Raw genomic sequence first — 27,890 nt, 5'->3', positions numbered from 1 at the left:
AGAGGTGAGAGGTTGCAGATGAGTTGCATTGCAAAGGATGCTGCTGTTGCCACAGCAGCTGCAGAGTCTCCATCGCTCCATCCATCCATCTCTTCTATTCCTCGGCAATAAAGGGAAGGAAAAAAGGAGTGGTTATTGTGATTCCCCCACAAGCGGGCGGAGAAGCGCACAGTGGAGAAAGGAACAGCATGGATGGAGAGAGGGGGTGGAGTGGTGGGGGGGGGGGGGGGGGGCGTTTCCCTGCACAGAGTAACCTATTCTCTGACTTCAGCGTGGAAACAGTGCGTGGCATTAAGAAACGACTTCTCCGTAGGGGAGCAGCGTAAACGCGGACCAAACGGTGAGTGATGATTTTTTTTTTTTTTTCTCCTTTCATAAAATCTGATTTTGCCTCCGCTGATAGCGTGGATCCCAGCACTTTTGGCTGTTGTGATCATGACAAACCACCTTTTTTTATATATATATATATATATAATCCTGGAATGAAAGAAACAAGACGTAAAGACCTCGGATGAAACGGTTTATAACAGAGCCCTAACGCCCGATCTGCGATCAGTGTGATGCTGGCAGGCTTCATGGTTTGATAACTAAACAGGTTGCTCCCAGCAGCATCCCCACCAAAGTGCCTATCAAACGTCTTGATGAGGGATGCACCTGCTTCCAGCTCAGTGTTTCACCGCAGCGCGTCTTCCTCCTTTTCCATCCCGCTGGATGGAGAGCGTGTTGGTTTTTAACCCCGATCACACTCTCCTGGTGGAGGGTTAGGGATTCAGTCCACGCCTGCCGCCCTGGGATCTCAACTGGGATCTCCTTGTCAGTGGGAGCGGATGTATTTACAAACAAAGAAAGCTTGATAACCCACGCCTGTCACGTAGAAAACAGGTGCTGCTGGCTATGTGCGATTTTACAGTGTGTGGTTGTTTGGTTATCTGGGCCAGTAGGCCACTTGGAGCCATCTGTACCGGCAGGGCCGGACTTGAGAAAGGGCTTACCAGGGCTGTAGCCTGGTGGCCTTTCAAGGGGGCCGTAAAGTTACTTTTTAATCAATGCGTGGCTTCATTGTATAGTTTGCCACATCACAGTGAGGTGTTTGTTAGATTTCCAAGTCAATTACCAGCACATAACTAAACTTTAAAAACAATGATTTCACAAACACAAATCCATTTAGCTCAATCGCATCATGTGCAACCAGAACCAGCTTTATCAAGTTGTCTTTTTGTCCATGGAAGTAAATTTTTCCAAAATCTAAGTTGGAAACACAACAAAGGAGGCCTCCCAATTTCACATGGGAATGGCAGAGGCCACCGAGCAGCCTTGAGTTATATATCCAATATGGCTGCCATGCATATGAAACATTGTGAACGTTGCAGCTATAAATAGTTTATTTGCAATTCTGACCATTTGTATCTCATTAAACCATGGGCAAACATATAACTATACCTACTATTTGTTAAACATGTGCTTTAACTCTTCGAACAAATTAAAATAGAGAGTAATACATTCTTATTAGCTAGTATTGCTAGCAGTGTTTAGCCACCAAAACAACTTGGAAATCCAAGGTTTTAGACTATTAAAACGATCTTGGTTATGATTTTATTCTCAGATCTGAGATTCAACTTCAGAGACCAATTGATCTCACTATTTAGGCACATGGTCCACTTCTCCTATTTTATGTAGGCTATGCCATATTTCAACAACTGCTACCACTGCTACTTGGCTAGCATAGCTACACTGAAATTTTGGGCATCTTATTTTTTACAGTGATGAAGACCTATCTAGAAACAATGCTGCGCTCATAATTAAGTTTTAAGAATGGACAGAAATGACAGAAAACCTCTATTTTCATTTGGACAAGACATGTACCCTTTGAGGCTGATGTGTAACTAGCCATTAATCCATTGTAGCTTGAATGTAGCTTGAATGTAGCTTGAACACCCAGGTCATGAGACGAGGTATCGAATAATGGACTCAAGAGAACAACACAAGATGAGATTTTAGCTATGGCTTTTGAAAAACCATAAACCAAAATCTTGATTTTCTTTTTCCACACATAGAATACAGGTTTCGCACGATTTACAAGCTGTGTAATCACAGAAATCAGCGAAGAATAATAAAAATTTTAGTAGTTCATATTTTACATTATTTATGCATATCTGGTTCTAAGGTTGTGCTAATTGTGAAAAATCATTGAAAATGCTCCATTTTGTCTGTCGCCAAAGAGAATACAGGTTTCATAAACTCTGTTTTGAAAAATCTTTGTTCAACGTAGAATTATTATCCTGTTTAGATTTAATCGGTCTAATTATTTTAGATTTTGAACAACAGATGATCGAATGCAGTCCAGACTCACAAAAAGAGAATGTATGCACCCTTTGTTGGCTGGGATGGGAGGCTACAAACACAGGCTAGCTTTAGCATCCTTAGCAGTAACGGTTAGCCAGTCACTGTATTTTGTCGGTGCTCTCCGACTTCTTCAGCAATACTTGTGACAGAGTGTTAAATATCGCCCCTTTTTAGCGGTCCCTGTCAACACAATAAGGCAACTCAAGAACTTGCACCCTTTTTATTTTTACGTCAAAATAACAGCCTCAGACAAGTACAGCAGCACACACCTTCATTTCTGGGGAAGATAACGGCTTATATTTATTTGGACTCATGAAGGCAGATGCTATCTCCAACTGGAAGGCGCTCCTTAGATACATTTTGATTTGACGAGAAATGTTGTTGCTTTTTAATATAGCAAGATCTCTTTACGCCACCAGTGAGTAGGGCATCAAAACTATCCTGGAGGCACAGGTTTCTCCTAAGTCTGGGCTTTTGCTTTGGAGATTTGTGGCCAAAAGCTGGGTAAAGGTAGAAATGATCTAATTCTCCGCTCTAGAATAAGTGTATTAGAACAGCTTTGACTGGGTCATTTATTTATTCTTTTTGTCTATGACTATTAGACGCCACAACGTGGCAGAAATGACTGGAAGGATTTGCTGTTGCAGGCAAAAGCATAAACACGCTCATAACAGGGCCTTTAGTTCCAAACAATTAAGCAATAATGTGCAAGCAGCAGGCCCAGCATCCGCTCTGCTTCTGTTTCCATCACAAGCCCGTCTCGTCTTTTGCCTCCGGGCTCAGCCACTTGTAATTCTGTGGCCTACCCAAATACCAGGTACATAAAAGGATTGATAAGTCTGTTAGCGTCAGACATAAATATGAAACACAGACCGATTTTCTTTCATTAGGCCCTCCAGCTGGAGCCAGTTCTCTTTCAATCAAGTCAATTCAGGAAATGGATTTCCTCATAGATGCAAACCAGATGTCTTTCGGCATCAAATAAACTTCTTTCCAGTCTATAAATATGTTATTGGGGTTGGTGGGGAGACGTCGGAGTCATAAATATGTGGGTGCACGATCAGTTTGCATGAACGTCTCAGAACCCGCTGCTCCAGGCGCGCCCACACGAGTGCCGCGCTATCATAGCTTAACCTCGATGTACCACGCCGACGAGTGTTTGCGGATCAGACCGCGACGTTCCGGGTGACACCGAGCAGACACACGGCCGCTCCTGTGGGGCGAGCCGGGCGGCAAGCGGGGTGTATTTTTACACCAGATCTGTGACACCTCCCTGTATCTCTTCACAGCTCGTGGTGAGAACAGAAGACACGTCCACACGAGTTGCCATCACCGGCAGGCCGGACTTGGACAGTTGGGGCGGAGGAAGAAGGAAGAAAAAGGCGAGTGGGAAAGGAGATGAGGAGAGGAAGACAAAGAGGGGGGTGGGGGGTTATATGGATAACGAGCGAGATGTTGAGGTCTCCTAAGTGACAGCAGGTTAAGGATCTCAGAGGAATTTTCCAGGAGTGTCAGGTTTCCTGCTAGTTTGAAGGGACGTTTGGCTCATGTGGTCGGATGGATAAACAAGCGGAGCTGAGGGGGATGAGAGAGCAAACACAGGGCAGGAGAAGGGAGAAAAGGTGGCAGACGCATCAGCGTGATCAGAGAGGAAAGGCTAAGGAGAAAAGTGAGAAGAAGTGGGGGGGGAAAAAAAAGGGAGAAAGACGGTCACGTCCTGTTTGTAAACTGGTATTGGAGTTTTCCAGGAGGAGCTGACTGTGGTGCTAATGCAAACTCCCCTCCTCCTTTTTTCCAGTGGCTCTCCTCCTCCTCCTCCTCCTCCCTCCTTTTCTCCTCCTCAGCTGACAGCTACTGTGTCTCTAATTGGCAAGTGTGGATTGGGAAGAGTCTGGTTTATTCTCCGCTGGGACAGAGCAGGGAAGGCAGAAGGGTTGTGGGTTTTTTTTTTTTTTTTTTTTTCATGGGAAGGAGATGGAAGTTGAGAAAAAAAGGGAAGACAATAAATGAGGGCTAAACATCTGTTATCTACAGCATCCGTTGTTGGTAATCGCTCCCTCCCCCTCTGTGGCGAGCAGCAATTCCTGACACCTTGTAGATAATTGGTGATCCTGTCCTCTCCCTGAGTGCTCAGCTAAACGGTGGCTTGATGCGAGGGAGAGCAAACAGAAGGGCGAGCTGATGGCAGCGTGATCCCTTTGACGTGTGTGGACATACATGGAGCGTACAGCCTAGTTGGTAATCTAGCAGTGGACTCAAGTTGCTGCTACGTTGCCACTCAAGGCTAAATATTATCTCTTTTGTCTCCCTTGTCACAGGTGCTGTCCTTAAAAAAAAAAAGAATCGCCTCCACGTCGCAATCTGCTTCGGGAGCTGAGAGGATAACACAGAAGAGAGAAAGAAAGGAGCTGAATGGAGAGGGGAAGGAGTGGAAGCGTGGGCGGAGGCGGGCATTTGTGCTCCGGTCTCGACCACGGGTATTCTTGGGTTGATAATACAGATGTAGATGTTATTGCTTGAGAATACGCGTAGTCGAGGGGAAGCTTTGTCGTCGACGGTGGATCTGATGCGCAGCTCGGTTCTATACTGCTGCAGACTCCAGACGCATGTGCATAAAAGGAAGGGGGAGAAAATGCAAATGTTACCCTTATGGCCAGGCTTTCTGAAATACAGCGCCCTGTCAGAGATTTCATAAACCTTGAACTTTTCTGCATTGTGTCACGTTGCGGCCGCAAAACGTCGATGACGTTTATTGGGATTTTTTTTTCTTGTTGTTGGTGTTGTTGTCACTGATCAAAACATAGTGGTGCGTAGCTGTGAGGTGAAGGGGAACAGATAAATGGTTTTCACAAATAAAAAAATCTGAGACGTGCTCTGTGCGTTTGCTCCAGTGGCCCCCAATGAAATCCGGCGCCGCCGACCGTCTTCAGAGAGCAAAGAGCTGGTGCAAGATCAGAGAAGCAGCCAAATGAAGCACTGTAACTCTGGAGGAGCTGCAGAGATCTGCTGCTCAGTTGGGAGAATCTGTCGAAAACTACCAGTTGTGAACTCCAAAAAAAAAAAAAAAATCTGGCCTTTATGACAGAGCGGTAGGAAGAAAGCAATCATTCAAAGGGAGCCATGACAGGTCCTGATTGGTGTCAGCCACAATGCCATGTAGCCACAGACCAATACTGAACCTTCAGGCCTGCAAGGAAACTTATATACGTCTGAAAAATAACACTACACAGCACTGTGAACACACTGAGAAACGTTGTGGCGGCAGCACTGTGCTGTGAAGGTAATTTAACCTTCAACGGGAAATACAAATGGAACAACCATTAGTCATGCACTCCACATATGCGGTCATTGTGGAAGGCCGTCCAGAAAAAAAATGTCCTTGTTGTTTACAGTTTGCCACAAGTCATGTAGCAATGCAACACGGCAGATCCACCTGAACGTGCTGATACATGGCGGTGGCAGCATTATCCTGTTGTGAGGCAGGGAAAGAGAAGAGACGCTGGTCATCGTGGATGGCATTGGCTCCAATTATTTAGATTACTCATGAAAAGGGTGTAGAAAAGCATCCCTCAACTTACATCCAAGTTTATAGCACCCTTTTCTGTTCTATCACAGAAAAATCCCAGGACTATGAACCTTTGATGCTCTAATGTGATTATTTTTTTTTTTAAATGGAAGTGAATACTTTTGTAAGGCAGCGTAGAAATCAATTTAAACTCATCCGCCGTCAAGTTGTTGTCAGTAGTGACAGTCCGTCCACCTGTGGAGCTGATGCTTTGGTGTCATCAGCCGTTCAGCAGCTTCTACAGAGGAGGCTTTGCACCATGCTGCTATAAGCACAAAAGTCTTCACCCCTCTACATTAAATCCAGGTTCTTGATTGTCATCCACAATTCATCCCATAATCTCGTCCTTTCACGACTGCCTTTCACCGTTTTTTGTTTTTTTTGTCAATCAGTTCTTGTTTGGATTTCAATCCAAAGAAGAAATCTTTAACTGTCCAAACATGTTGCCAGAGAAGCATTCTGCTTAACCACGATCCCATCCACATTACCCCCCCCGTGCGTTCCTATCTTTTCACTCTCCAGCTCAGAATATAACAAAGAAAGAAAGAAAAAAAAAGAAAAAAGTGAGAGTTTGATGCCAGTAGCAGCAGCAACAGGAGACAGTAACACATGAGGACAAGTCAAGCTTGCACCCATGGCTGACATTTCAGCATTTTGACTCAGCCGACTGGCTGTCAGGATGCAGAATAAGACTCACACTGACACAAACACTAAAAACCTCAACAAGAGCTTCACAGGTTCTACATGGCAGCGGGGAAGCAGCCGGGGTTTGATGGACCTCGTGAAAAAACAGGCACGCAGATAGATCCCTTCCATTTGAGTGCACATGCGCTGCGGCGTGAAGGTTCACTGGGTCCGTGCGCCTGGGGGGGTGGGTGGGGGTGGGTTGGGGGGCGGGGGGTGACTGTGTTTTATGGGTAACAATTTTTGGTCATAATGATGGATGCTTATGTCTTTTATCGATCACGTCGAGGGTGTGGGTTTGAAGAATTCTCGGGACGTTTGCTGATTAATCAGGCAGCGGAGGCGGTGGAATAAAACACGCCGGGATAACATTTTTGGAGCATTAGCATTATTGCTAAAGTATTATAAATTAGAAAATCAACATCTCCTTGCAAATTCAGCAATGCATTAGCATCCCGTTGCCCTGAAGATAGATTACACTCCCATCAAACACACTTGCGTGATTTCTTTCCACTGTGTAAGCAAATCCGTTGACGGTACGCAATCATAATTAACGCCATATTCCTCCTTTTCGCTCCGCGAACCTGTTGATTGGGCGAGAGAAGGCTTTCCGAGGCTATGCGCGTGTTTATGCGAGCGAGTATATGTTGCTCCCAAGCAACAAAATGACTATTGTGAGCACAGCTCCAGGTGCCTAGCAACCAAAATCGCTCTGTTTCCCTGGCAACAGTTGCCCCGGACTCGCTGTGTGGGTTGATTGGCAGCCTTGACAACAGGGAGACGGAGTGACACTTGACCTCGCGTGCTGAATGGGAGAGGCAAAAGAAGGAGCGGGAGACGGAGAGAGGAGAGAAGGGGGAGGGGGGGGGAGGGAGAGGCTGAGTGATAATCATTCTCCATTGTAATCATCCTCCAGCATGTTTCAGAAGACGCTGTCAATACCTCTCCAGCTGGGGTCCATCATCGAACACAATGCGCGGCGCAGAGCACGCATGCACGGACACACTCCTCCCGGGTGGAGAGCCCAGGCAGGCACTCAACATCTCATCTATTATCACTCAGCCCTGTCTGGTGCACAACCCCACTACGCCGTCCTCTTTCATTTCGGCTACGTTCTGCGCTCCGTGGGAATGGACGGGCTCCTGAAAAAAAACGTGCGCCAGTCACAGATGCCACAGGACGGCAGACCGGCACTCACAGACCGCCGTCGACACATTTTAATATAACATCAGCAGGAGATGTTTTTCTCTCCGTTTGCTACTCTGCGTCACAGAGCTGATTCTGTTGTGCAAGATGGGTTTCAGTGGAATGGTCCTGAGATGAACTGGATGTGAGGATCTGTTGTGTTACTAGAGATACGGGTCTGCTCAGAAGTTTATCTACACTCCTCATCAGCGAGAGGGCCGTAGTTCGTTAGGCTCTTCCGTGATGAATCTGTTGCAACTAAAATAGATTTTAGAGAACAAGAATTGGGTGTGACGATTGAATATAAGGCAGGCTGCCGTTGATCCCCCAATGGTTCAAAATTCAACATGCAGGCTTTAATATATGTACTGCAGCAACACCTCCACAAATATTTGGATAAGTGTACTACAGAGGATGTAAAACAGAGGATTATTTAGCCATTGACAATGTTTCGGCGCATTTCTCGCTGAATATTCAACCCTTTTTGCCAGAAATGTTCACATTAATTTGAACCGTTTGGGTTCACAGCATGGACCTGAGCGTTCTCAATAGGCTTGAGGTCTGCGAAGTCCCGAAAGCTCAATGTTCTATCCTTTCCAAAACCAGTTTAGATGTGTTTGGGTTGATGGTTCTGTTGAAACATGCAGATGTGTCCGAGTTTCAAACGTCTAGCCGTGGATTTCAGGTGAGGTCAAAGAAGCTCAATTAGTCCTTCTTCAGAGTTGCGCCCGCTTTGTGCAATGCCCTGGTCCAGGCAATTAAGAGGTCCTCAGCATGATGCCTCCTCCACCACACATAACTGGATCAGTTTTTATGTTGACCTCTTGACCCTAAAAATAGCTGCAAATGTGGAGGTGCAAAGTGTTGATTTTGGAGCAGGTATCTTTTTCTTGGTCCTCTTTACTGTCAACTGGAAGATGCTTGAATCTGTCAAGCATCTTCCATTTTATAATCTGCTTGACCTTCGGTGGTTCTTGGGTTGTTCTTTGACATCCTAAAAGGAAAATCTTTCAATTTAGGGCAGAGGCCTGTAACCTGTAGCTCTGGAGTTATGTAGCTCTGAACGACTTTGGCCAAAAATGTGACAAAAGTGAGAAGTGTTTTTAAATATTGAGCTAACGATGAAAAGCAAGGCTAGGGTTAGCATTTTCTTGAGCGCTTTCATGTAATATCTGCCTAGAAATCCTACAACAGAAGCACACATATAAGAGGATATGGTTTTTGTGATTGGGTCGCAAACTGTGTTTTCCCCCTCCTCTGTATAATTATGGAATGTTCTATTCAAGAAATAAATATGATTCTCTTATTAAAGCATACTTTAGTAGCATGTTTTCTCGTTTAATATTTGTTTAAAAATTACAAATAAACATTTTTATTCCCCAACTACAAAAAATGTATTTGCTGTGTTTTTGAAGGGTTGTGCAGGTTTTGTTTATCTTGATAGCTTTTATTTATTTATTTTCAGTAGGAATGTGAGCAGCTCAGGCTCTATGTCTGGTGATGGTAGCCGACCCCATTCTCAGTGACAGTTCTGGTCATGTGGTTGAAACCTGGGCCCAGTTTGGCGCTCCAAGAGTAAAGATCCTAAAAACACACCAGTCTCTTTTGGAAAGCTTCCTGAATGGCCTCGCTAAAGCTCTGGGCTCCGGCCTGTTGGAATTTAATACTTTGCTTAAAAGCTAGTTTGTGCCAAAGTAAAGGAGCTCTGCGATTTCTGATGAGAACAAATGGTTAAATATCCAGTCAGAATTGTGCTCACGGACACATCGCTTTCTCAGCAACTTCCTTATGGGCATTATCCACATTTATGTATAGTTTTGAACCCGTGTGGATCGGAGAACATTTTCCTGAAATTCTAATTATTGCTCCTATGTTGTTTTTAAAGTTCAAATTGTGTGTTGAATTTGATTCTACCCTGACAAAAACGACAGCTCAAAGGCATGATTTAAAATCCAAAATTAAGATAACATTCATGCCGGTGACTTTATGGAAACTTTGGACCAGAACTGCATATTAATAAGGTACATAATTAAAATGTTGACATTTGTAAAATCCTGTTGAAATATGACTTTTCTGTCAGTGTTCTGGTTTTAATTGTGCAATAAAACAGAGCAAGTATAAAAGGTCAGTGTAAAGATCCCCACCAGAACAACGGATCAGGTAAAAAGTCTTTATTTTACTGGTCACAGTTGAAAACATTAGAATACTTGTTTAATACATGTTAAATTTACAAGCACCCAGCATCACAGACTCCAGCAGAGCAAAACTGACCATTCTGCATATCTGTTCAAATAAACAAAGTTTACTCGTTTAGGAAAGGCTTCTTTCATCTAACAAGAGTACAACGCTGAAGTGAAAACTGAACGGACAGTGAACTATTCACCCACTTATTAACTATGAGGCTAACCGTTGTTATTCTGGTGTTGAGTAGGTTTTTGTGTTTTGGATGACCTAATGCTGTAATACTTCCGTTTTATGAGGAAGCAGAGTGTTGTTAAGAAATGCTACGGTGAAGAAAATTGGTCACAAATGCTCTCCCTAGAGGAAATCATGGATTACTTTATACAAAGAGCTGGCAATCTGCAGCATTCATTTAAGACACAAATAACTATTGCGAAGCATTATTTTCCTGAAGTCCCTCAACATCCATTCCAAGACGTTTGAACATGCTTCAAGCTTTAATGCAGACAATAAGAAAGTGTTGCACTTTAAATAGATGCTACTGAGTGATGAAGAACGAATAACTTTAGCTTTAAATGGATCGTTTGTTTTGTGTACACTATCCAGGACTTACTAAAGGACCTGACTTCCCCAAATATGAACTTTTTGCATATTTTATTCTATTTACTTTTATTTTTTTTACTCAATACTGCAACATTTAGCAGTTGGAATAAACTAAATATCTGGATTTCTATCTTTACTTTAAAATTATATATCTAAAGAGTGTGCATTTGTTTCTGGGCCTTCAAATACTACATTTAAAAATAGACAGCTCTGCTGTATGTATCAGAAGTCATGGCACCCTGCACAGAACAGATTACATAAAATCTCAAAATGTAAAGCTAAAGTAGCAGGCTATTACCAAACTATAGGCTTGAAAATCAGGATGCAAGTTTTTTCCCAACAGGTTTTTCGCTGAGGATGCCAGAAGTGAGACTTCTGATGGCAGAGTGGCAAATCTCTACTGACCATAAAAATCTGGGCATATCGCGATCGAATGTTTCAAGCATGTCCTCGGAGCCGCGTGATCTGAATGGGCGTGGCCCCGCTGTCGCACGTTGGGCTTCTCCAGCTCCCTGAGACGCGTCGAGCTCCACGAGGACTACTGATTGGCTACCTCGCAGGCATCTATCCAGTCACTGTACACATCCACAGGCTCCGACAGATCTAAAAGGGCTCTGATTAAGGAAACAAGACTTCCGCATAGATCACATCGAGTGGTTTTAAACATGTGACAAGTTTTAAAAATAAAATACTTTAAATCCTTCTGTTTCCATCAGCTATTAATATAAAACATTATAAATCATCAGCCAGAATCCATCCGTTTTCCCTAATTATTCGTAATCTCAGCCGCAGAGTCAGATCTATTTACTTGTTTTCAACGGAGGCAGAAAAACTAAAATGAAAAGCTTTTTACACTCATTTTAATATTTTACATCCGTCGACGCCAAAGGAGTGTGTTCCGACTCGCTGGTTTGACCTGTTATGCTGAATTATTCTTTTTTAAAAACACAATTCAGCCAAGACTTTCTTATGAAAGACATCTTGCGAGGCACTGTGTTTTTGTAAACAGAAGTTAAATTTGAAAGCCACATATTATGTGGTTAGAGGTGGAGGAGAAGACATGAATACGTGAAAGTGTCCAGCACATACTGTATATAGGATATATTCGATATCTTATAGGGGAAGGAAAATGTCTAATTGGGCACAATGTGGACATTTTAGCTTACGGATGTACTCACATTTGTCGCCAGCGGTTTAGACGCGAATGGCTGTGTGAGGGACCAGACTTGCATCGTATCAAAGTGTCATATCTTGAGCGCTGACCCAAGAATTCATAAAACAGCTCATTAGCAGGGCTCCGAAGAGCTGAATGACTGAATGCTGATGAGGAAATTCAGCCGTCTGGTTCAGGTGTGCTGGAGCGGGGATGCAACTAGACGTGGCAGGATTCTAGCTCTTAAGGACTGGACTCTCAACCGCCTCTCAACCGGTCAGACTCCAGAAGAAAATGAAAAACGAAAAAAGGACAGCGACGTGTAAACACACTCCGCCTCCGCTCCTTTATTTTTTTTTTCCTTCCCAGCAACTCACGCCATTTACATCCTGGTTGAACGGAAAATCTTTGCGATTGATCTTGGAAGAATCGATCCGTGTGTACCCAAAACTGAGACGGATCATTCCAAAGACTGTTCATGTTAGAAGCTGGAGGAAAAAAACAACAACTAAGGATCAATTAACATGCCTCCCCTCTTTAAAGATCTCATCATTTATCACGAGCTTTAATGCGTCTGAGTCTCCGACCTGCTACATTATGCGTCTGTACACATGTGCTCATACTCAGATCCCTTTGTATGATCTCCTTCAGACAACTGCTTGACATCACAAATCAACCTGGACATTTATAGCACTTCCACCTGTTAGGCTGAGCCATTTTTTATCCCAGCCATTTATTGCAAAGGGGACTGTTGAACAACGAAGATTAAATTACTGACAAAATGCTATATGGATTCATGCTTTAATAATGCGGCAGCGGCAAGAATATTCATTTGCACATTTACCAGCTTTTTTTTTCGCTGCCTTTGCGTCGCGATTGGTCCTTTTACTGCGGCTCCACCTGTTTTATGTGGCGAGCAGATAGACGGCGCGAGTAACCCTGGGTTGATTTACAGAGTTAATTAGCCAGCTTCATTGAACCATTTCAGTACAATCCTCACTGTAGGTTTTAGATCTGCCAGATCCGTTTAAGAAACTGGGAAAGGTCGCACCTGCTTCGTAGTACAGCGCCCCGGAAAAGCACAGCTATCATTCATTGGGCTGCACAACTGAAAACCTTTAGCAAAAATCCAAAGGTTTACGCCCCTCTTGGTGGAATTAGAGCAGACTGATGATTTCCGGCTAATGAGGTAAACCGATGTATGAAATGGAGGTACTAATTGCTGAAGGGCTGCCCTTTTTCCCGGCGTCAAAAACGAACTAATCCTCAAACTGATCATAAACAAATCAGCTTTAACAGCATGTTGTATGTAGTGAACAATCAGTGCCAGTTTTTTTTTTTTTTTTTTTCTTGTGTTATTTTTCTCTTGATCTGAGGTTGTGTGGTCTCACTGAGCAGGAAGGGGAGGGGTGGGAGTTAAAGACCAAGCGCTCACACAAGGAGAAAACACATGGTGGAGGGAGATGCTGGGGAGTGAGAGAGAGAACAGAGACTGAAAAACAACATGCTGGAAAGGTGAGATTAGAAATGGCAGGAAGCTAAGTTAAAGTTAGACACTATTTTAATTACATCATTGTAAATTAATTAATTATCTTCCTTTTTCTTTTTTACAAGAACATAATCCCCCCCCCAAATAAATAAATAAATAATTAGAGGAGCATTTAGGAAACAGGAGGAGACAGCATTTTTAGAGACCCAAACCATAAGAACCGGATCTCTTTAAGGACACACATTTCCCGTCACTATAAGCTGAAAAGAAATCAAAGTGAGGTGGCATTTCAAAGCCCTATCATCATTTGTGTTCCTCTTTGAGGCAAAGTGGGCCATAATCCACTTGGTGCAAAGGATACAGGTAATGGGAGTCTGGAACTCCTCCAAGCAGACGGAGCATGAGATCACCCCGGTGTTCCTGCTTCTCTCCCTGTGTGGGGCGAAACAAACAAGGCGAGTAAGAACCCAGCCGGACCAAAACAGAACCACTTCAGATCAGAGCAGCGTGTGTTCGCGTTGTACATCTTGACATCGCATGACTTCTCGTGGTTGCAGAAGGGGCAGGTGAACTGGGTTTCCAGATCCCCTGTCATCTTCTTCTTTGGGGGAGGCTTTCGCTTAGACTTGCGTCGACCCATTTTTACACGAGCTGCATAAAGCCTGGGTCAGAGAGTCAAACCAAAAAGCAGTTAACGCAGATATCGCGAGAGAAAATACGGCCTCAGCTTAGCAGGCTAACGTTAGCATGTTTGTTGTTGATTGGTTTGACAACTTTATTCACCTCAGGATGACAGAGAAACAGATTATACTTTTTTTTAAAGAAATATTGTTCTAACGCTTACGTTTAGTCGCAGCAACTGAACACGGTGTGACTGTCAGGTGTTAACAAGTAGAAGTTTAATCTTGTTTACCTGTTTCAGGCTGAATATACACGTTGCTGAACTGACCAAACGAGCTTCGTAAGACCCGGCAGCGACAACCGTTCAATTGATGTGATTGGAGGAGAGCGTTTTGCGTCACGGTCTCCCATTGGCTGACCGAGACGGCAGTCAAATCGAACGGCAGCGACGAAACGCCTCTGACGAAAGCCACTAGAAACTCATCAAAAGATTCGGCTGTTAATATTGGTAAAACATAAGTTATAATGTTAATAAAACAGAAAATGAAGGATAAATGGCAAAACAATGGGATACAGAAAACAAGTTGGTTCTATAAAATTCTAAAGAAAACAGGATAAATGAGAAGTACAGAGAGAACAAGAGATTTTACTCGTCTTAGATTTGGGCTAAACGGCACTCTTTTTATTTTAGGGAAACATTGTAGTGGTCAATGTGATTATTGGGGAGATGATGAAACGGTAGAACATTTGATATTATACTGTCAAAAATATGAGGAACAAAGCAGTTGATTCAAAATTTAAATACAATTAAAATTAATGTAGATTTTGTTTAATTATTTAGGAAAAACTTAAAAGGTAAAACTTACCAAATAATATTTCGTTATCTTAAATTAACACAGTCACATTCTGGTCCACACTCCATACCAGCTGGGGGCGCTAATGCAACAATTTTGTTGTTTGCCAACTGCCAAAAAATATTGAAACGAAGAAGAAGAACGCCACTGTCCTGACACTTCCTTCTCCCGCATGGTGGCGACAGAAACTCCAGCAGGCTTGGGAATAAAGTAAGTTCATATTTGTTTTTATTTTTGTCGTGAAACTGTGTTTCTGATTTGTTCCTTCCTGACTGCCAGTGGCAGTAAACAAAGTGAATATATCTCCTTGCGGTCCGCGAAGGTCTGGCTTTACTGTGCAGACCACCACAGCTGCAGTTTTTTGGGCTTGTTTCTGAAAGTGAAGTGACGTGTTTGGGCTCTAAACTAAGTGGCGCTGCCGCACTACAGACACTCCGTATGACCAGCTGAAATATCCCTCCGCCTCATAACACGCTGGAGCGCATCCTGACACAGGAGCCAAGGCAGAGAGAGCAGCTCTGTCCGTATTTTCTGCATTTTACGGCTGCAATAACTGATGATAACTGCTGAAAGTAGATCAAGCGGCGCAGATCACCATTTTGAACAGAGATTGGTTCTAAAGATGAGTTTTTACTCCCTGATAACATTGCAGAAACATCCAGCAATGTGACGTCACAAACTGGGAGGTGACAGTACTGTTCTTGACCAACATGGATGCCTCCAGTAAAGCACATTCAAATGAAAATTACTCTTAATTAAAAAAACCGTATCATTTATTGAAAAGTATGTAATCATTTTATATTTAAAGTGCTTTCAGCAGTTTGAATTCTGATTATGTCCGGACTTTTCCTTTTAATGTAAACAAAGTCACATGCGTGACATAGGCCACCTGGGTGTGATGTCTATCGGAAACACCTGGGGAGTTATGTTCGGTCTCTTTGATCTTCTCGCTGTCGACCTGGCGGGTTTTGCTGGTCGATTGCTCCGTACGTAACGTTTTTTGGAACTTAGCAGGTTTGAATGAGAATGAGGTAAGCGCACAGTGTTGTGTGATTAGTGTGATTATCTCAGAGAAGCTCTGACTGACCCATGCATGAATTGCATCATCCTACTGCTCTCAGTGAGAGAGGGTAGGCTGCTTCAGGTGGAAGGCCCCCTGTTGCCAGGAGAGTTGCCATCCTCTGAGATGCCTCGTGGGGGTCCCATCCGGCGTATGGACACGCCTGTTGGGGACAACCACCGTCTAAGGCAGAAGAAGGCAAAGAAGCTGCAGCGTCCCTCTCGGCAGGAGGTGGATTTGCTGAGGCACTTGTGCCGTACGGCCTGCCTCGGCCTGGAAGTGGAGTTTGAGGATGTTGTGTCGGTCAGGGCCTCAAACTCAGAGTTTCAGTTCCTCAATGACGAGTGGAACCTCCCTCTAGGTCGCCAGCCTTGGGAGGTTGAACCCAGAGTATGGAGGTCCATAATGGCTCAGTGTTGTCCCCCAGGAGTTCAGTGAATTCTGACTAAGGGGAGGAGCCATGCCCAATATGGCCGATGATGCACCAGCAGCCCATCGCACGGACAACCCTTCTGTCTAATCTAGTACCAGCAGAGTCTCTGGCAACTGAAAGTCAGCAAGGGAAATCTTCCTTCGGACCCAAGTCGCGTCTAATCTTGTTTTAGGCATTACCCGACATAACCTGACCCTAGCCAGATGAATTTCGCTCCGCCTATCTCCACCATGTGAGTGAAGCTAGGCGGAGCTAAGCGGAACGAAATTCATCTGGCTCGTCAGGTTATACCCGACGTGAACTTGAAGAAGAAGGTTTCATTACTTCAGTTAACCTTATTGGTGCTTTTTTGATAGAGATAAAAGTGTTCTGTCTTTAGTTTATTGACAACTGGCAGCTGACAATATTCGTATGTGACAATGAAGTTTCACTTTTTAGTATAAGAAATAGTTTCAGTGCACTCAGGGTCAGCTGTGTTCTTCACTTCTTATGTTATGAAACATTATATTGTTAGACTAAGACGAAAAGTTGTAAAACTTAATTTGAAGTTGTTGGAAAAGAAAGTGGCAATACTGTAGTTGAGTTTGTTGAGCAAAAAAGTTGCATTACTTAAGGTGACGTTGTTGAACAAGAAAGTTACTCAACCTCAGTTAACTTGTTATATAATTTGTACTTTAATTTAATTTTTTTTTGCAAGTTCCTACCAGAAGGTTAATTGAAAGTATCTATCCGACTGTGTCTGTATCTGTAGCTATAAAGCTGGTATAACCACCCTTCGGCGCAACACACCAGCTTACATGTACTAAGAAGATAAATAAAAATGTGACAATGAAGTTTCAGAAATAGATTCAGTGCAACCGGTGTCAGCCGTGTTCTTAACAGAGTAGATACACAAGAATGCAAGATGTACCCAGTAGTCCTGGCTACACTTTCTCCTCTGTTGGTTTGCAGATTGTGTTGTAGACTGCTTCAGTTTATTGTTGTTGTTTAACAATCAAGTTTAACCTTTAGCAGTAAGTTTAAGTTACACTCCCTGATTGTATATATTAACCTATGAAACATTATATTGTACCTAAAAATTATCTCATGTCTTCCTTAAGCCATCCCCACCTCTAGTCAATCCATGCCCAGCTCCCCACTAGGCATGGATGCACTCGCCAAGCCCTGGCCAGGCAAGCTGCTCTGCTTTTCCACCATTTCCCCTGATTCTACCCACTCTCCATTGGGTGATCTTATCGAGTCAGAAGGTTCTCCTGGTCGCACCAGAACGGCCCCACGAGAATCTGGTTCCCAATGCTCCTGCACCTGTTGGACGGAGAGCCGTGGCGGCTTCCGGTTAGGAGGGATCTGTTGTCCCAGCTTGGACGGGCAAGTGTGGCATACGTCCCCGGTCCGTCTTCAGCTCATGGATCTGGCCGCCGAAGGGGACTGGCAGCCCTTGACGGGCCTGGAACCTTCAGTCTGTAAGACGTTACAAAAATGCCAGGGCTCTTTCTACTCTGCAAATGTATGCCAGGTGTTGGCAGCGCTTTGGATCCAGTGGTCTGTCCCCTGCAAGATGTTTTGAAATACCTCTAAGTCCCTTTGAAAGCTGGACGAGCAGCGTCAACCTTGAAGGTTCACCTGGGTGCATCTCGGTGCGTCATCATCCAATTGATGTCCGATGGTTGGGCACACATTACTGGGTGACGCGGTTTCTTAGGGGGGGCCAGGAGACTGCGTTCTCCCCGACAGAGGCCCATGGCTGCATGGGACCTCCCATTAGTCTTGAGGGCACCCTTTGAGCCGATGCGTGCAGCCCCACTGAAACTGATGTCACTGAAGACCGCTTTCCTGTTGGCAGTGGCTTCAGGTAAGCGGGTGAATGAGGACCATGCTCTTGCTGTAACCTCTACCTGCCTGCATTGGAAGGCAGATGGGTCTGGAGTGACATTATAGCCGAATATTGCCTTCCTCCCCAAGGTGCTGCCCCCAGGTTATGTGAACATAGCCACCAAGCTGGGAGCGTACTGCCCTTCCTCTCTGAGGTGGCAAATTTGCTATGCCCACACCTGGTGCTGCAGCTATTCATGACAGCGACTGCAGCTGTCCGGCAGTCAGACCTGCTGCTTTGTCTGTCATGGGGGAAAGAGCAAGGGGCAGGCCCTTTCAAAGCACAGGCTTTCACATTGGGTCAATGAGGGCATTGCGCTGGCTAATACGTCTGTGGGTGCAGCTGCACCCTTGGAGGGTTTTAATGCCATTCCACCAGGAGTGTGACTACATCCTCGATGAGAGGCGTGCTGCTGGGGGACATTTGTGTGGGGGCGTCCTGTGCGACTTCGTGCACGTTCACACAACTCTACCACCTCAAGGTGGGCCACAAGTCCACGCAGGTATTGGACGTCTTTTGGCTTCGGCTTTCTTAGCTATAGGTGGGTGACTGCCAGTCACACCAGTCACTCGGAACTTCTCAGCGAGAAGATCCCAGGAGACCGAACGTAGCTCCCCTAGGTGTTAATTATAGACGTCACACTCAGGTGGGCTACATCACGTATGTGACTTTTACATGAAAACCTCAACCTGCGCAGAGCGCGAAGAGACATATCTACTTTGTTTACTGCCACTGGCAGTCATCAAGGAGTTAACAGAACCATAGTTACAGTGTAAGTTCTGTTAAATGGCCCTGCATTTCATAGGGGGCCCATTGTCCTAACTTACCTGGCTATTTTCAGGGCAGTCAAAAGTAGCCGGTCAACAGCGGCAAAGCATCGTCTTTAGCAGCTCTTGCCGCCGCCTACATTTGCCCAATTATATAATGGAGTGATATTTGTGCCTTCTGTTTGAGCGTGCAGGAACCAATCCCAGCTTAACTCCCAGCTTAACTCTTCTCGCGCGACGCTCGCGGAGAAACAGCCAAGCGAGCGCACAGCACAGCTGGTGTTGAGCATGGAATGAGCAGGTCTAGCGCGCGAGCAGAGAAGGAACTGAGCGCGCGCGAGACCGGTTTTGAGCGCGCGCATGTTGTCTCACTGCGCGCTCGGAAGTTAGTAAATTGTCATATATTCACCTAATCTGTTCTGTTTTATATGGTGCTAGTAATTCAAATTCAACTAATTTTATGCAAATTTGTTCAAAATCTTGTTAAAACATGATGATAACATGTGAAAAAATGTTTTAAGAATAATAATTAAAAAAAAAAGTTGTTTTTGAAGAATTGATCACTCACTTTTTTGCTTTTTATTCAATTTAAAACATGCACTCTGACTCTATTCTTTAAATAATCACCTGTCTTGAAAGCTTCCAAAATACATCAGGGAGACTATTTTTCAAAATTCTCCCCTCTGGGGCTCGGGCACCGGCATACGTGCACCCTCCTACCTGATAATGTGTGGCCTGCTACTGTAAAAAAGTTTGACTGCCCTGTATGTTGTATTACGCTGTTTAGAAACCTTCTGCATACCATCAGTTTGTCGCTTGGATTTTGTCAGCTAGCATAGCTAACTGATAAATCAAGGTAGTGATATACATTTTTGCTGTTTTTAGGAGTTTCTGTATTGGATTTATCTTCATTGTGCGTTTTCTAATGAGGAACTCTTAATTTAAATGTATGTATATAATATATTATAATTCTATCTATCTATCTATCTATCTATCTATCTATCTATCTATCTATCTATCTATCTATCTATCTATCTATCTATCTATCTATCTATATACAATGATAGAAGAAAAGGGTCAATAAAAAGTACAATAGAATAAAAGTTTTCCTTTTGCTTTCCATCAATATAGGTTAATATTACAGTCATTACATCGTCCCAACCATTCACAAACACAGACCCAGCAAACAAGCTCAGCCCCCTTTTAAGAGTTCAGAGAGAACACTTTCTTTTTCTCTTTTTTTAAAAAGTTGCAGTTTTGGTAAAAAGTTGATTGAATAAAGGGTTGAGTTTGAATTCAGTGTTTGTGTGTTCTGTATCTAAAAATAGGTCGCTAAGCAACAGCATAAAATAGCCAGGGCTGCACTTAAAATATATTTTTTAAATTTGTTGATAATCATCAGTACCGATCAATGTGTTTCCTTTTCATTGTTATGCTTTTTTTCTCCCTCTAATAGCCACAGATTTCTATTTACCTTGTTGGGATGTGGAAATATATGATGGAGCAGCAAAATGCAGTGTTTAATTGTGTAAAAAAATAAGGATACCAGGTTTAACTTGACATGCATTTTTATTCAGACCCCTCAAGTCAACTCTTTGGAGAAAAAACTACAGCTGCGAGTCATAGAGTATCTCTACTAGCTTTGCACATCAATGTTTCTTTTTGGAGGGGGGGGGGGGGTGGAGTGGGAGTATTTTTCCCAGATTTCCAATTTTATTTATGTCCTGACATTAACTTAGCCATTCTGATTAATGCTTGTGCTTTGTTCTAAATTGTTCCATTGTATGTGGCTGTGTGTCTAGGATTGTTGTCCTACTGGAAATTGAACCTCTGCCCAGCCTTGCATCTTTTGTCGCCAGGTTTTCAGCATCCGCATGAAACGATAATACCACCGACATTTTTCATCAGGGGTAATGCGGGGTGTCAGTTTTTCACCACAAATAGCAATTTTCTTTCTTGTTGACCAAAAATGATTATTTTACTCACAATACAACTATGCATAACTTTGTGTGGATTTACCACATATAATCCCAATAAAATGCCCAAAATGTGTGGTTGTAATTTTTTTAGTTGTCCTGCTTGATAAACTGTGTTAATACTATTAAACAGTGTCGCTGATAAAACCTAATTGTTTCCCCCGAGAACCAAATAACTGAGATCAAGCAATTTCTGGGTGTATTGGCCTCCTCTGTCAAAGCAAGCCTCAGAAACCTTGGCATCATTTTTTATTCTGCCACGTGTCACTAGAGTGTCATTCTCGCAGATTAATCAAAAACGGTTTCTTTCAGCTAAGAAATATTTCTACACTTTGGTGTCAATTAAAAATGATTATTCAAGCTTTTATTTCATCTCATCTTGACTATTGTAACAGCCTTTCTGTGTTTGAAAAAGAAAGATCTTGGCCGTCTGCAGTTAGTGCAGAATGCTGCTGGAGGACTTTTAACCAACACAAGAAAAACACGGCACATTACCCAGTTTTAATCTCTTCACATTGGCTACCGGTACATTTTAGAGCTCATTTTAAATGTTTAGTGTTTACTTTTAGAGCCCTGACTGGCCAAGATCCAGCTTATATTACCAACCTTTTACAGCCATATTCCCCTTCTCATAGTTTGAGATCCTCCAGCCAAAGACTGTTAATGGTTCCACAAACTAATTTCAGGACCAGAGGGGATCGGTCTTTTAGAGCTGTGGCCCCCAGACTGTGGAAGACGTTCCCTTTATCTTTACGCTGTCTTGACTGACTTCATTGTTTTAAGAAGCAGGTGAAGACCCACTTGTTCTGACTGGCTTTTAACTAGTTTATGCAATGATGTTGCATTTATGCTGTTTTTTTTTATCTTTTTAATCTTTTTTTGTGTTGTTTTATGGTTGTTTTGTTGTGAAGCACTTTGTGTTTTTTATCCTCTGAAAGATGCTATGTAAATAAAGTTTACCAAAACTGGTCTAAAGAGTTTTCCATTTCAGCTCTTCTACACTTTTACAGTTACAATTATAAGTAAAAATATTATTACTAATAGACTACAACAAAGACTTCATTCACATTGGTATAAAAATCAAGTAGCCTAAATAAAAGTTATGATGTTATTCCAAATGTTTCGAGGATGAATAGAAGGCGGCTGGACTTAACTGATTTCTTTATTGTGAGTCATGTCGCAGATGTGGAGGGTGAAGGTGGTTGGCCTGGGAGTGGTGGCCCTCTCTCTCAGTCTGGAGCTGCTTGGCTGGCTCTTTGGTCGCGTCAGACACAGAAGACCCCTCAACAAGGTCCTCTTCTTCCCCTCAAAGGTGGCCTGCCTGGAGCACTTGTTCAGTCCGAAAACAGCTCGGTAAGTCCGACCGGATGACATTGGTGTTTTCTCACGTTTCAGTTTTTTTGTCTTACACTTTAAATGTTCATACAGGACTTTTAAACATTATGTTTTGTGACAGTTTCACAAAGTTCTGAAAACCTGTGCATTTGCATGTAATAGATCAGTGGTCACCACAGCCGGTTAACTGGCATTTGGCTCATGTATGAAGTGTGTGCCTTGTCGCAGGCCTCTGACTGACTTCTTTGCTTTTGCTCATCCAGCTCATGTTTCTGTCCGTTGCCACATGGCGTAGAGACGTCGTTCTCTCGTCTCCTCCGCCACCTCCTCTCTGCCTCCTCCTCTCTGGACCTGTGTGTCTTTTCTTTTTCCAACATGGACCTGAGTAGAGCTGTACTGCTGCTGCATCAAAAAGGTGTAACTATCCGAGTCCTTGGTGACAAGGACTACTCTGCCATCACCGGCTCACAAATAGGGGTTCTCCGCAAGGCTGGTAAGAAACACATCTCCTAGGTTTTGTACCATAAGATTTATTTTACATTTAGCTTACCCTTGAGGATGATTTTTTGTTTTCCATTTATTTCTGTGGAACATGTTTTAGTTGTAAAACTACATTTCTTTCCCCATTTTCAGACTTTATCACATATTGCATTGTCTAAATGCTCCATCTACCCATCCATCCACGCATCCATCCATCCATATCTGTCTGTCTGTCTGTCCCTAATAACCTATAGTTTCACAGGTTTAGTATTTAACATCTGATCTACATAGAAAAACCTGCCATAAATTCACGTTTAACCTTTGTACTGAGAACAAAATACTTGTCTTATTTGAATCTGCGAAAGTTTGGAGTTTGAACATCACATTTATTAGGATCCATATACCATTGACCATAGGTGAGAGTTGAAATGTAGACAGACGAGTTAATCAAGAACTTTGCTTTTTGGCTCAGCTCTTTCTTCATCACAACGGATCTGAGCAGTGCCCGCATTATTGCATTCAACTCAATTTTATTTATATAGCACCAATTCACAACACGTCATCTCAAGGCACTTTTCAAAGTCAAATTCAGTCAAATCAGACAGATTGGTCAAAAAGTTTCCTCTCTAAGGCAGATTGCATCAAGTCTCTCCAAGCAGTATTCACTCCTCCTGAAAGAGCGTAGAGCCACAGTGGACAGTCGTCTGCACTGTTGATGGCTTTGCAGCAATCCCTCAGACTGTGGATGCATGAAGCGACAGTGGAGAGGAAATCTCTCATTTAACAGGAAGGAAAACCTCCAGCAGAACCAGGCTCAGTGTGAACGGTCATCTGCCTCGACTGACTGGGGGTTAGAGAAGACAGAGCAGAGACACAAAAAGCACAGAAACACACATTGATCTGGGAATCCTTTCTATGATATATGGTACTAGTGGATGATCTGCCCCCAGAATGATGTCACAGCTAACAAAACGCCAGACCAGGTGTACCTTCTATGAAGAAAAAATTGCAGAGAACAAAACGTTGAAATAACATCAAGCTAAATAGATTGGAGAACACAGCAGAGTGAGAGAAATAGACCCTGATGTCCTCCAGTAGCCTAAGCCTATAGCAGCATAACTATAGAGATAGTTCAGGGTAACATGAGCCACTCTGACTATAAGCTTTGTCAAAAAGGAAAGTTTTAACATTAGTCTTAAAAGTAGACAGGGTGTCTGCCTCACGGACCAAAACTGGGAGTTGGCTCCACAGGAGAGGAGCCTGATAGCTAAAGGATCTGCCTCCCATTCTACTTTTAGAGACTCTAGGAACCACCAGCAGACCTGCAGTCTGAGAGCGAAGTGCTCTGTTAGGAACATACGGGGTAATCAGAGCTCTGATATATGGTGGAGCTTGATTATTAAGGGCTTTATACGTTAGAAGAAGAATTTAAATTCTATTCTTGATTTAACAGTAAGCCAATGAAGGGAAGCTAAAATAGGAGAAATATGATCCCTCTTGTTGATTTTCATCAGAACTCTTGCCGCAGCATTTTGGATCAGCTGAAGGCTTAGAACTGCATTTTGTGGACTTCCTGATAGTAAAGAATTACAATAGTCCAGCCTTGAAGTAACAAATGCATGGACTAGTTTTTTAACGTCACCCCTGGACAGAATGTTTCTAATTTTGGCGATATTCCTGAGGTGAAAAAAGGAAACTCTGGAAACCTGTTTAATATGGGATTTAAATGACATGTCTTAGTCAAACATAACACCAAGATTTTTTTTTACTTCATTACCAGAGGCCAATTTAATGCCATCCAGATTAAGTGATTAAGAAGTTTATTATTTAAAGACTCTGTACAAAATATGACAACTGCTGTCTTGTCTTGTACTGCACGTTAGTCACTGCAGTGAAACCCCTTCGTCTAAGACACATCTCACGCAAGGGAGACACATAAAGAGACTTTGACTTTTACTCATTCTGTCCATCTGCTGTTTCATCCTACTATCACTTAAACTCCTCCGCTTTAGGCATGGACTGACCCGAACCCAGAAGGGGCATTTTCCCGTTGAAAACGATGCCCTCGTCCGGGCTTAGAGGAGCATCATGTTGGCAGCTTGACACTGATTTGCTAAGCTATAGGAGTGTGCGCTGGAGGTCGTGGCGTGAAGACGCCAACAGAACCACATTATGTGCTAAAGGAGATCCTGAAAACCCTCCTCTTCAGGACTCGGCCTAGAGATCCTGTCTGTGAACGTTTACCAGGTCTGTGTGGCAGCCTCCGCGGTCACTGGATCCATCTCACCACCATGTGATGAAGGGTTGACAGCTCTGCTCCTTTCTTCACCCGCGTGTCCAAGATGTAACGCGTCTGCGGGCCGAGCTGCAGGAGCCAAAGCTCGACCACCGGACACTCGCCCCAGGCCCTTCTCCAGGAGCGTGGCCCAGTCTCCATAGTCCAGGCGAGGTTTTCCTCTTCTTGTCATGCGCCATATCACCGCAGTCATTGATTTGCTCTTAGTGCGACCCCCTCCCCCGAGGCCGAGTCGCCACAGGAGACCCTTCTAAGAGCTAAAACGTAGTGCTCAGGATCATAGGTGTAGAGGATGTAGAGTAACCCAGATTATAAAAACATTTCAGTTTATATTAATCAAGTAAAGTATATTCGTGTTTTTTAATCAGTGAAGTAAATCTGATTCTAAAAATTCAAATGTACTTCAAATGATTAATATAAACGTAAATCTATAGAATTAGAATTTCAGTAAATGCTGACTTTTCTGTGCTTCAGTTTATTGTAAATTGCTGCTATAAAAACTGAACTGAGTTATGGCCAGGGTTAGAAGGTTAGAAACACCGCAGATGTAGAGTCAGGACTGTGTTGTACAAACATTTTAGGTAAATAATAAAAGGTTGCGCCGAACGTCTTTCGACCCATTATAGACCCATTTAGCTGGAGAAAGGGTGAGCGTGACACTAGTCCTACTCGACAGCAGCAGCTCTCTCCAGGCTCTTGGAGCTGGAGTATCATTGTCAGTAAGTCCCACATGATCTATAATGGTGAGCAGTGAGATAATGGGGGTGTCAGGGTTAGTTGAGGTTGCCTCCACAAGCCCCTCAATGACTCAGGGTAATGGTGCTTTGAAAGATTTGTATCATGTGTGTGACTCATGCTGTCTCACTCTGTCTCTCAGCCCTTTCTGCATTTAATAAATCACTGTCGCCGCATATGGCGGGGTTAGAATTAAGTAAGTACAAAGCTGGCAACCAGACAGCAAATGTTATTAGGCAAAGTGTTTCTGAGTGTGTGTGTGTGTGTGTGTGTGTGTGTGTGTGTGTGTGAATGTTGACTGCAAACCTCAGGAAAATTAAGTTGGCTCAAGGAAAATGAAACTCCTGTTCCATATTTTGTTTGGTAATTGTTTTTTTTAGAAGCAGTTTATTCATGCTAAATAAGCCACCACTAGGTAACTCAGTTTGCCATCGCTGTTTGTAGTCCCGTTTGGGTGCGAGGAAGAAAGGACAAACTCTTTACAGTCCGAGTTTTTGTTCTAAGACCTGTCATTTAGTGCCTCCTGAAATGATTTTAGGTCAGTTCTCTTGTGAAGGAAGACACACGACTGCTTCCACAGTGCTATGGTGCTTAACGCGCAGTGGTCTGTTTGATGAAACTCAAACAGTCTCATGTCTTCTGTTAGGTTTGGAGTAGGGCTGGACGATATAGATGAAAAGCATATTGATAAATTAGAAGTCATATATGGAATCAATAATCATAAAGAGTCAAAACGTATATTTAAGTGCAGCCCTGGCCATTTTATGCTGTTGCTTGATGAGTGCTATAAGTGCTCTCTGAACTCTTTGAAAGGGGCGGAGCTTGGTGACGGAGTGTTCCTGGGTCTGTGTCTGTGATTGGTTGGTAGTATTGTGTAGGTAATACTGTTGTATTAACCTACATCATAGGTTAGAATGCAAAAGGAAGGAAAACTGTTCTGTTAAACTTTTTATCGACCCTTTTGTTGTCTGTGGTACCACACGTCTATCTATCGATATGCATTGTTTTTTAATTATTTTATTTGGAGGTGCAGGGCTGATGTTCTGGGCTTCCCTTGCAGCCAGAACCTTGGCACTTTGCAGTCATAGTCAGCCATGAACACCAAAGTGTTATGAATGTAGTGACAGCTGAAGCTTGACTGAAATGATGTCATCAACAAGGTTATGATCCGAACAAACACAGCGAGTCTAGAACAGAATATCTGAATAATAAACTAAGTCATGCTGTTGAAAGGAGAGGTCGAAGGGTCGACCTCAACCTGATTGAAATGCTGTGGTAGGCCCTTTTATCCGAGCGCAGCATCCATGAATTCCTGCAAACCACAATGAACTGCAGCAATGCTGGAAAGCAGATTGGTCCAAAATACCAACACATGCACTGTTTACTTTAGGTTTCTGCTGATGAAGGTGTTTTTATAAAGCAATCATAAGGTGGACGTAGTTGAGCCATCCGTAGTGGTTTTTTTGTACAGTTTTGTTCACACTGGAACAATTTTAAAACCTTTGTAGAGTCCAGATTATGTCTTTATATGTGAAACAGCAGAACAGAAAGAGATTGTAGTTTCTTTTTGGCTCGCTGCATTTTGTGCAAAATGCTGCTGCAAGACTTTTAACCAAGACAAGAAAAAGACGGCACATTACCCAGTTTTAATCTCTTCACATTGGCTACCGGTACATTTTAGAGCTCATTTTAAATGTTTAGTGTTTACTTTTAGAGCCCTGACTGGCCAAGCTCCAGCTTATATTACCAACCTTTTACAGCCATATTCCCCTTCTCATAGTTTGAGATCCTCCAGCCAAAGACTGTTAATGGTTCCACAAACTAATTTCAGGACCAGAGGGGATCGGTCTTTTAGAGCTGTGGCCTCCAGACTGTGGAAGGCGTTCCTTTATCTTTACGCTGTCTTGACTCTCTTCGCTTCGTTGTTTTAAGAAGCAGGTGAAGACCCACTTGTTCTGACTGGCTTTTAACTAGTTTGATGCTATGTTGTTTGAGCTTTTTTATAATTTTTATTTAGTTGTTTTATGGTTGTTTTTATTGTGAAGCACTTAGTGTTTTTTTTGTCCTGTGAATGGTGCTATATAAATAAACATACTACCTCTTACCAGGACTGTATTCATTTAAGCGGGAGTGACAAAATGAATCATCTGCATGTATCCTTGGGAGCCCTGAGTGGTCTTGTTTTGTATCCTCGGGATACATGCCAATATTTAGTGCCCCCTTGTGCACTGTCTCAAAGAGTATTGATTAAATCAGA

General features: G+C 43.1%; 2 protein-coding genes across 6 annotated transcripts in view; one reads left to right on the top strand and one right to left on the bottom strand.

Moving 5' to 3' along the window:
• Positions 1-231: 231 nt before the first annotated feature.
• Positions 232-27,890, top strand: part of pld6 (phospholipase D family, member 6) — a 30,990-nt gene continuing 3,331 nt past the window's right edge. The window contains exons 1-4 of one of the 4 annotated variants that reach the window (XM_036136832.1): positions 12,954-13,229; positions 14,813-14,888; positions 21,971-22,140; positions 22,386-22,615. In XM_036136832.1, coding sequence (XP_035992725.1) covers positions 21,971-22,140; positions 22,386-22,615 — 400 coding nt within the window. In that variant the 5' untranslated portion in view covers positions 12,954-13,229; positions 14,813-14,888. Of the gene's footprint in view, positions 341-12,953; positions 13,230-14,342; positions 14,889-21,961; positions 22,141-22,385; positions 22,616-27,890 lie in introns of those variants that run through there. The other 3 variants (XM_021324101.2, XM_021324099.2, XM_021324098.2) reach the window with 3 other exon arrangements.
• Positions 9,934-14,239, bottom strand: LOC105936699 (transcription elongation factor 1 homolog). Of its 2 annotated transcripts, none has more exons than XM_012877655.3 (4): positions 14,117-14,239; positions 13,728-13,865; positions 13,565-13,635; positions 9,934-11,164 (listed from the first exon to the last, which is right to left on the bottom strand). In XM_012877655.3, the coding sequence occupies exons 2-4, from the start codon at positions 13,841-13,843 to the stop codon at positions 11,100-11,102; spliced, it is 252 nt and encodes an 83-aa protein (XP_012733109.1). In that variant the 5' UTR covers positions 13,844-13,865; positions 14,117-14,239; the 3' UTR covers positions 9,934-11,099. The 2 variants fall into 2 exon arrangements, with proteins under 2 accessions (XP_012733109.1, XP_012733110.1); XM_012877656.3 differs by having other exon boundaries at positions 14,048-14,189.

This window comes from Fundulus heteroclitus, chromosome 5 (assembly GCF_011125445.2).
Source record: "Fundulus heteroclitus isolate FHET01 chromosome 5, MU-UCD_Fhet_4.1, whole genome shotgun sequence".
Lineage (NCBI taxonomy): Eukaryota > Metazoa > Chordata > Actinopteri > Cyprinodontiformes > Fundulidae > Fundulus > Fundulus heteroclitus.
This window is presented reverse-complemented; position numbering and strand designations above follow the sequence as displayed.

What these genes read in the sequence shown, in the direction of transcription:
- LOC105936699 (XM_012877655.3), bottom strand. Translation starts at nt 13,843, where the DNA reads ATGGGTCGACGCAAGTCTAAGCGAAAGCCTCCCCCAAAGAAGAAGATG. An exon ending in AAGTCATGCGATGTCAAGAT is followed by an intron (nt 13,636 to 13,727) that starts GTACAACGCGAA and finishes CGCCCCACACAG; the next exon opens with GGAGAGAAGCAGGAACACCG. An exon ending in GTTCCAGACTCCCATTACCT is followed by an intron (nt 11,165 to 13,564) that starts GTATCCTTTGCA and finishes GAGCCCTTTTAG; the next exon opens with ATCTGTCGGAGCCTGTGGAT.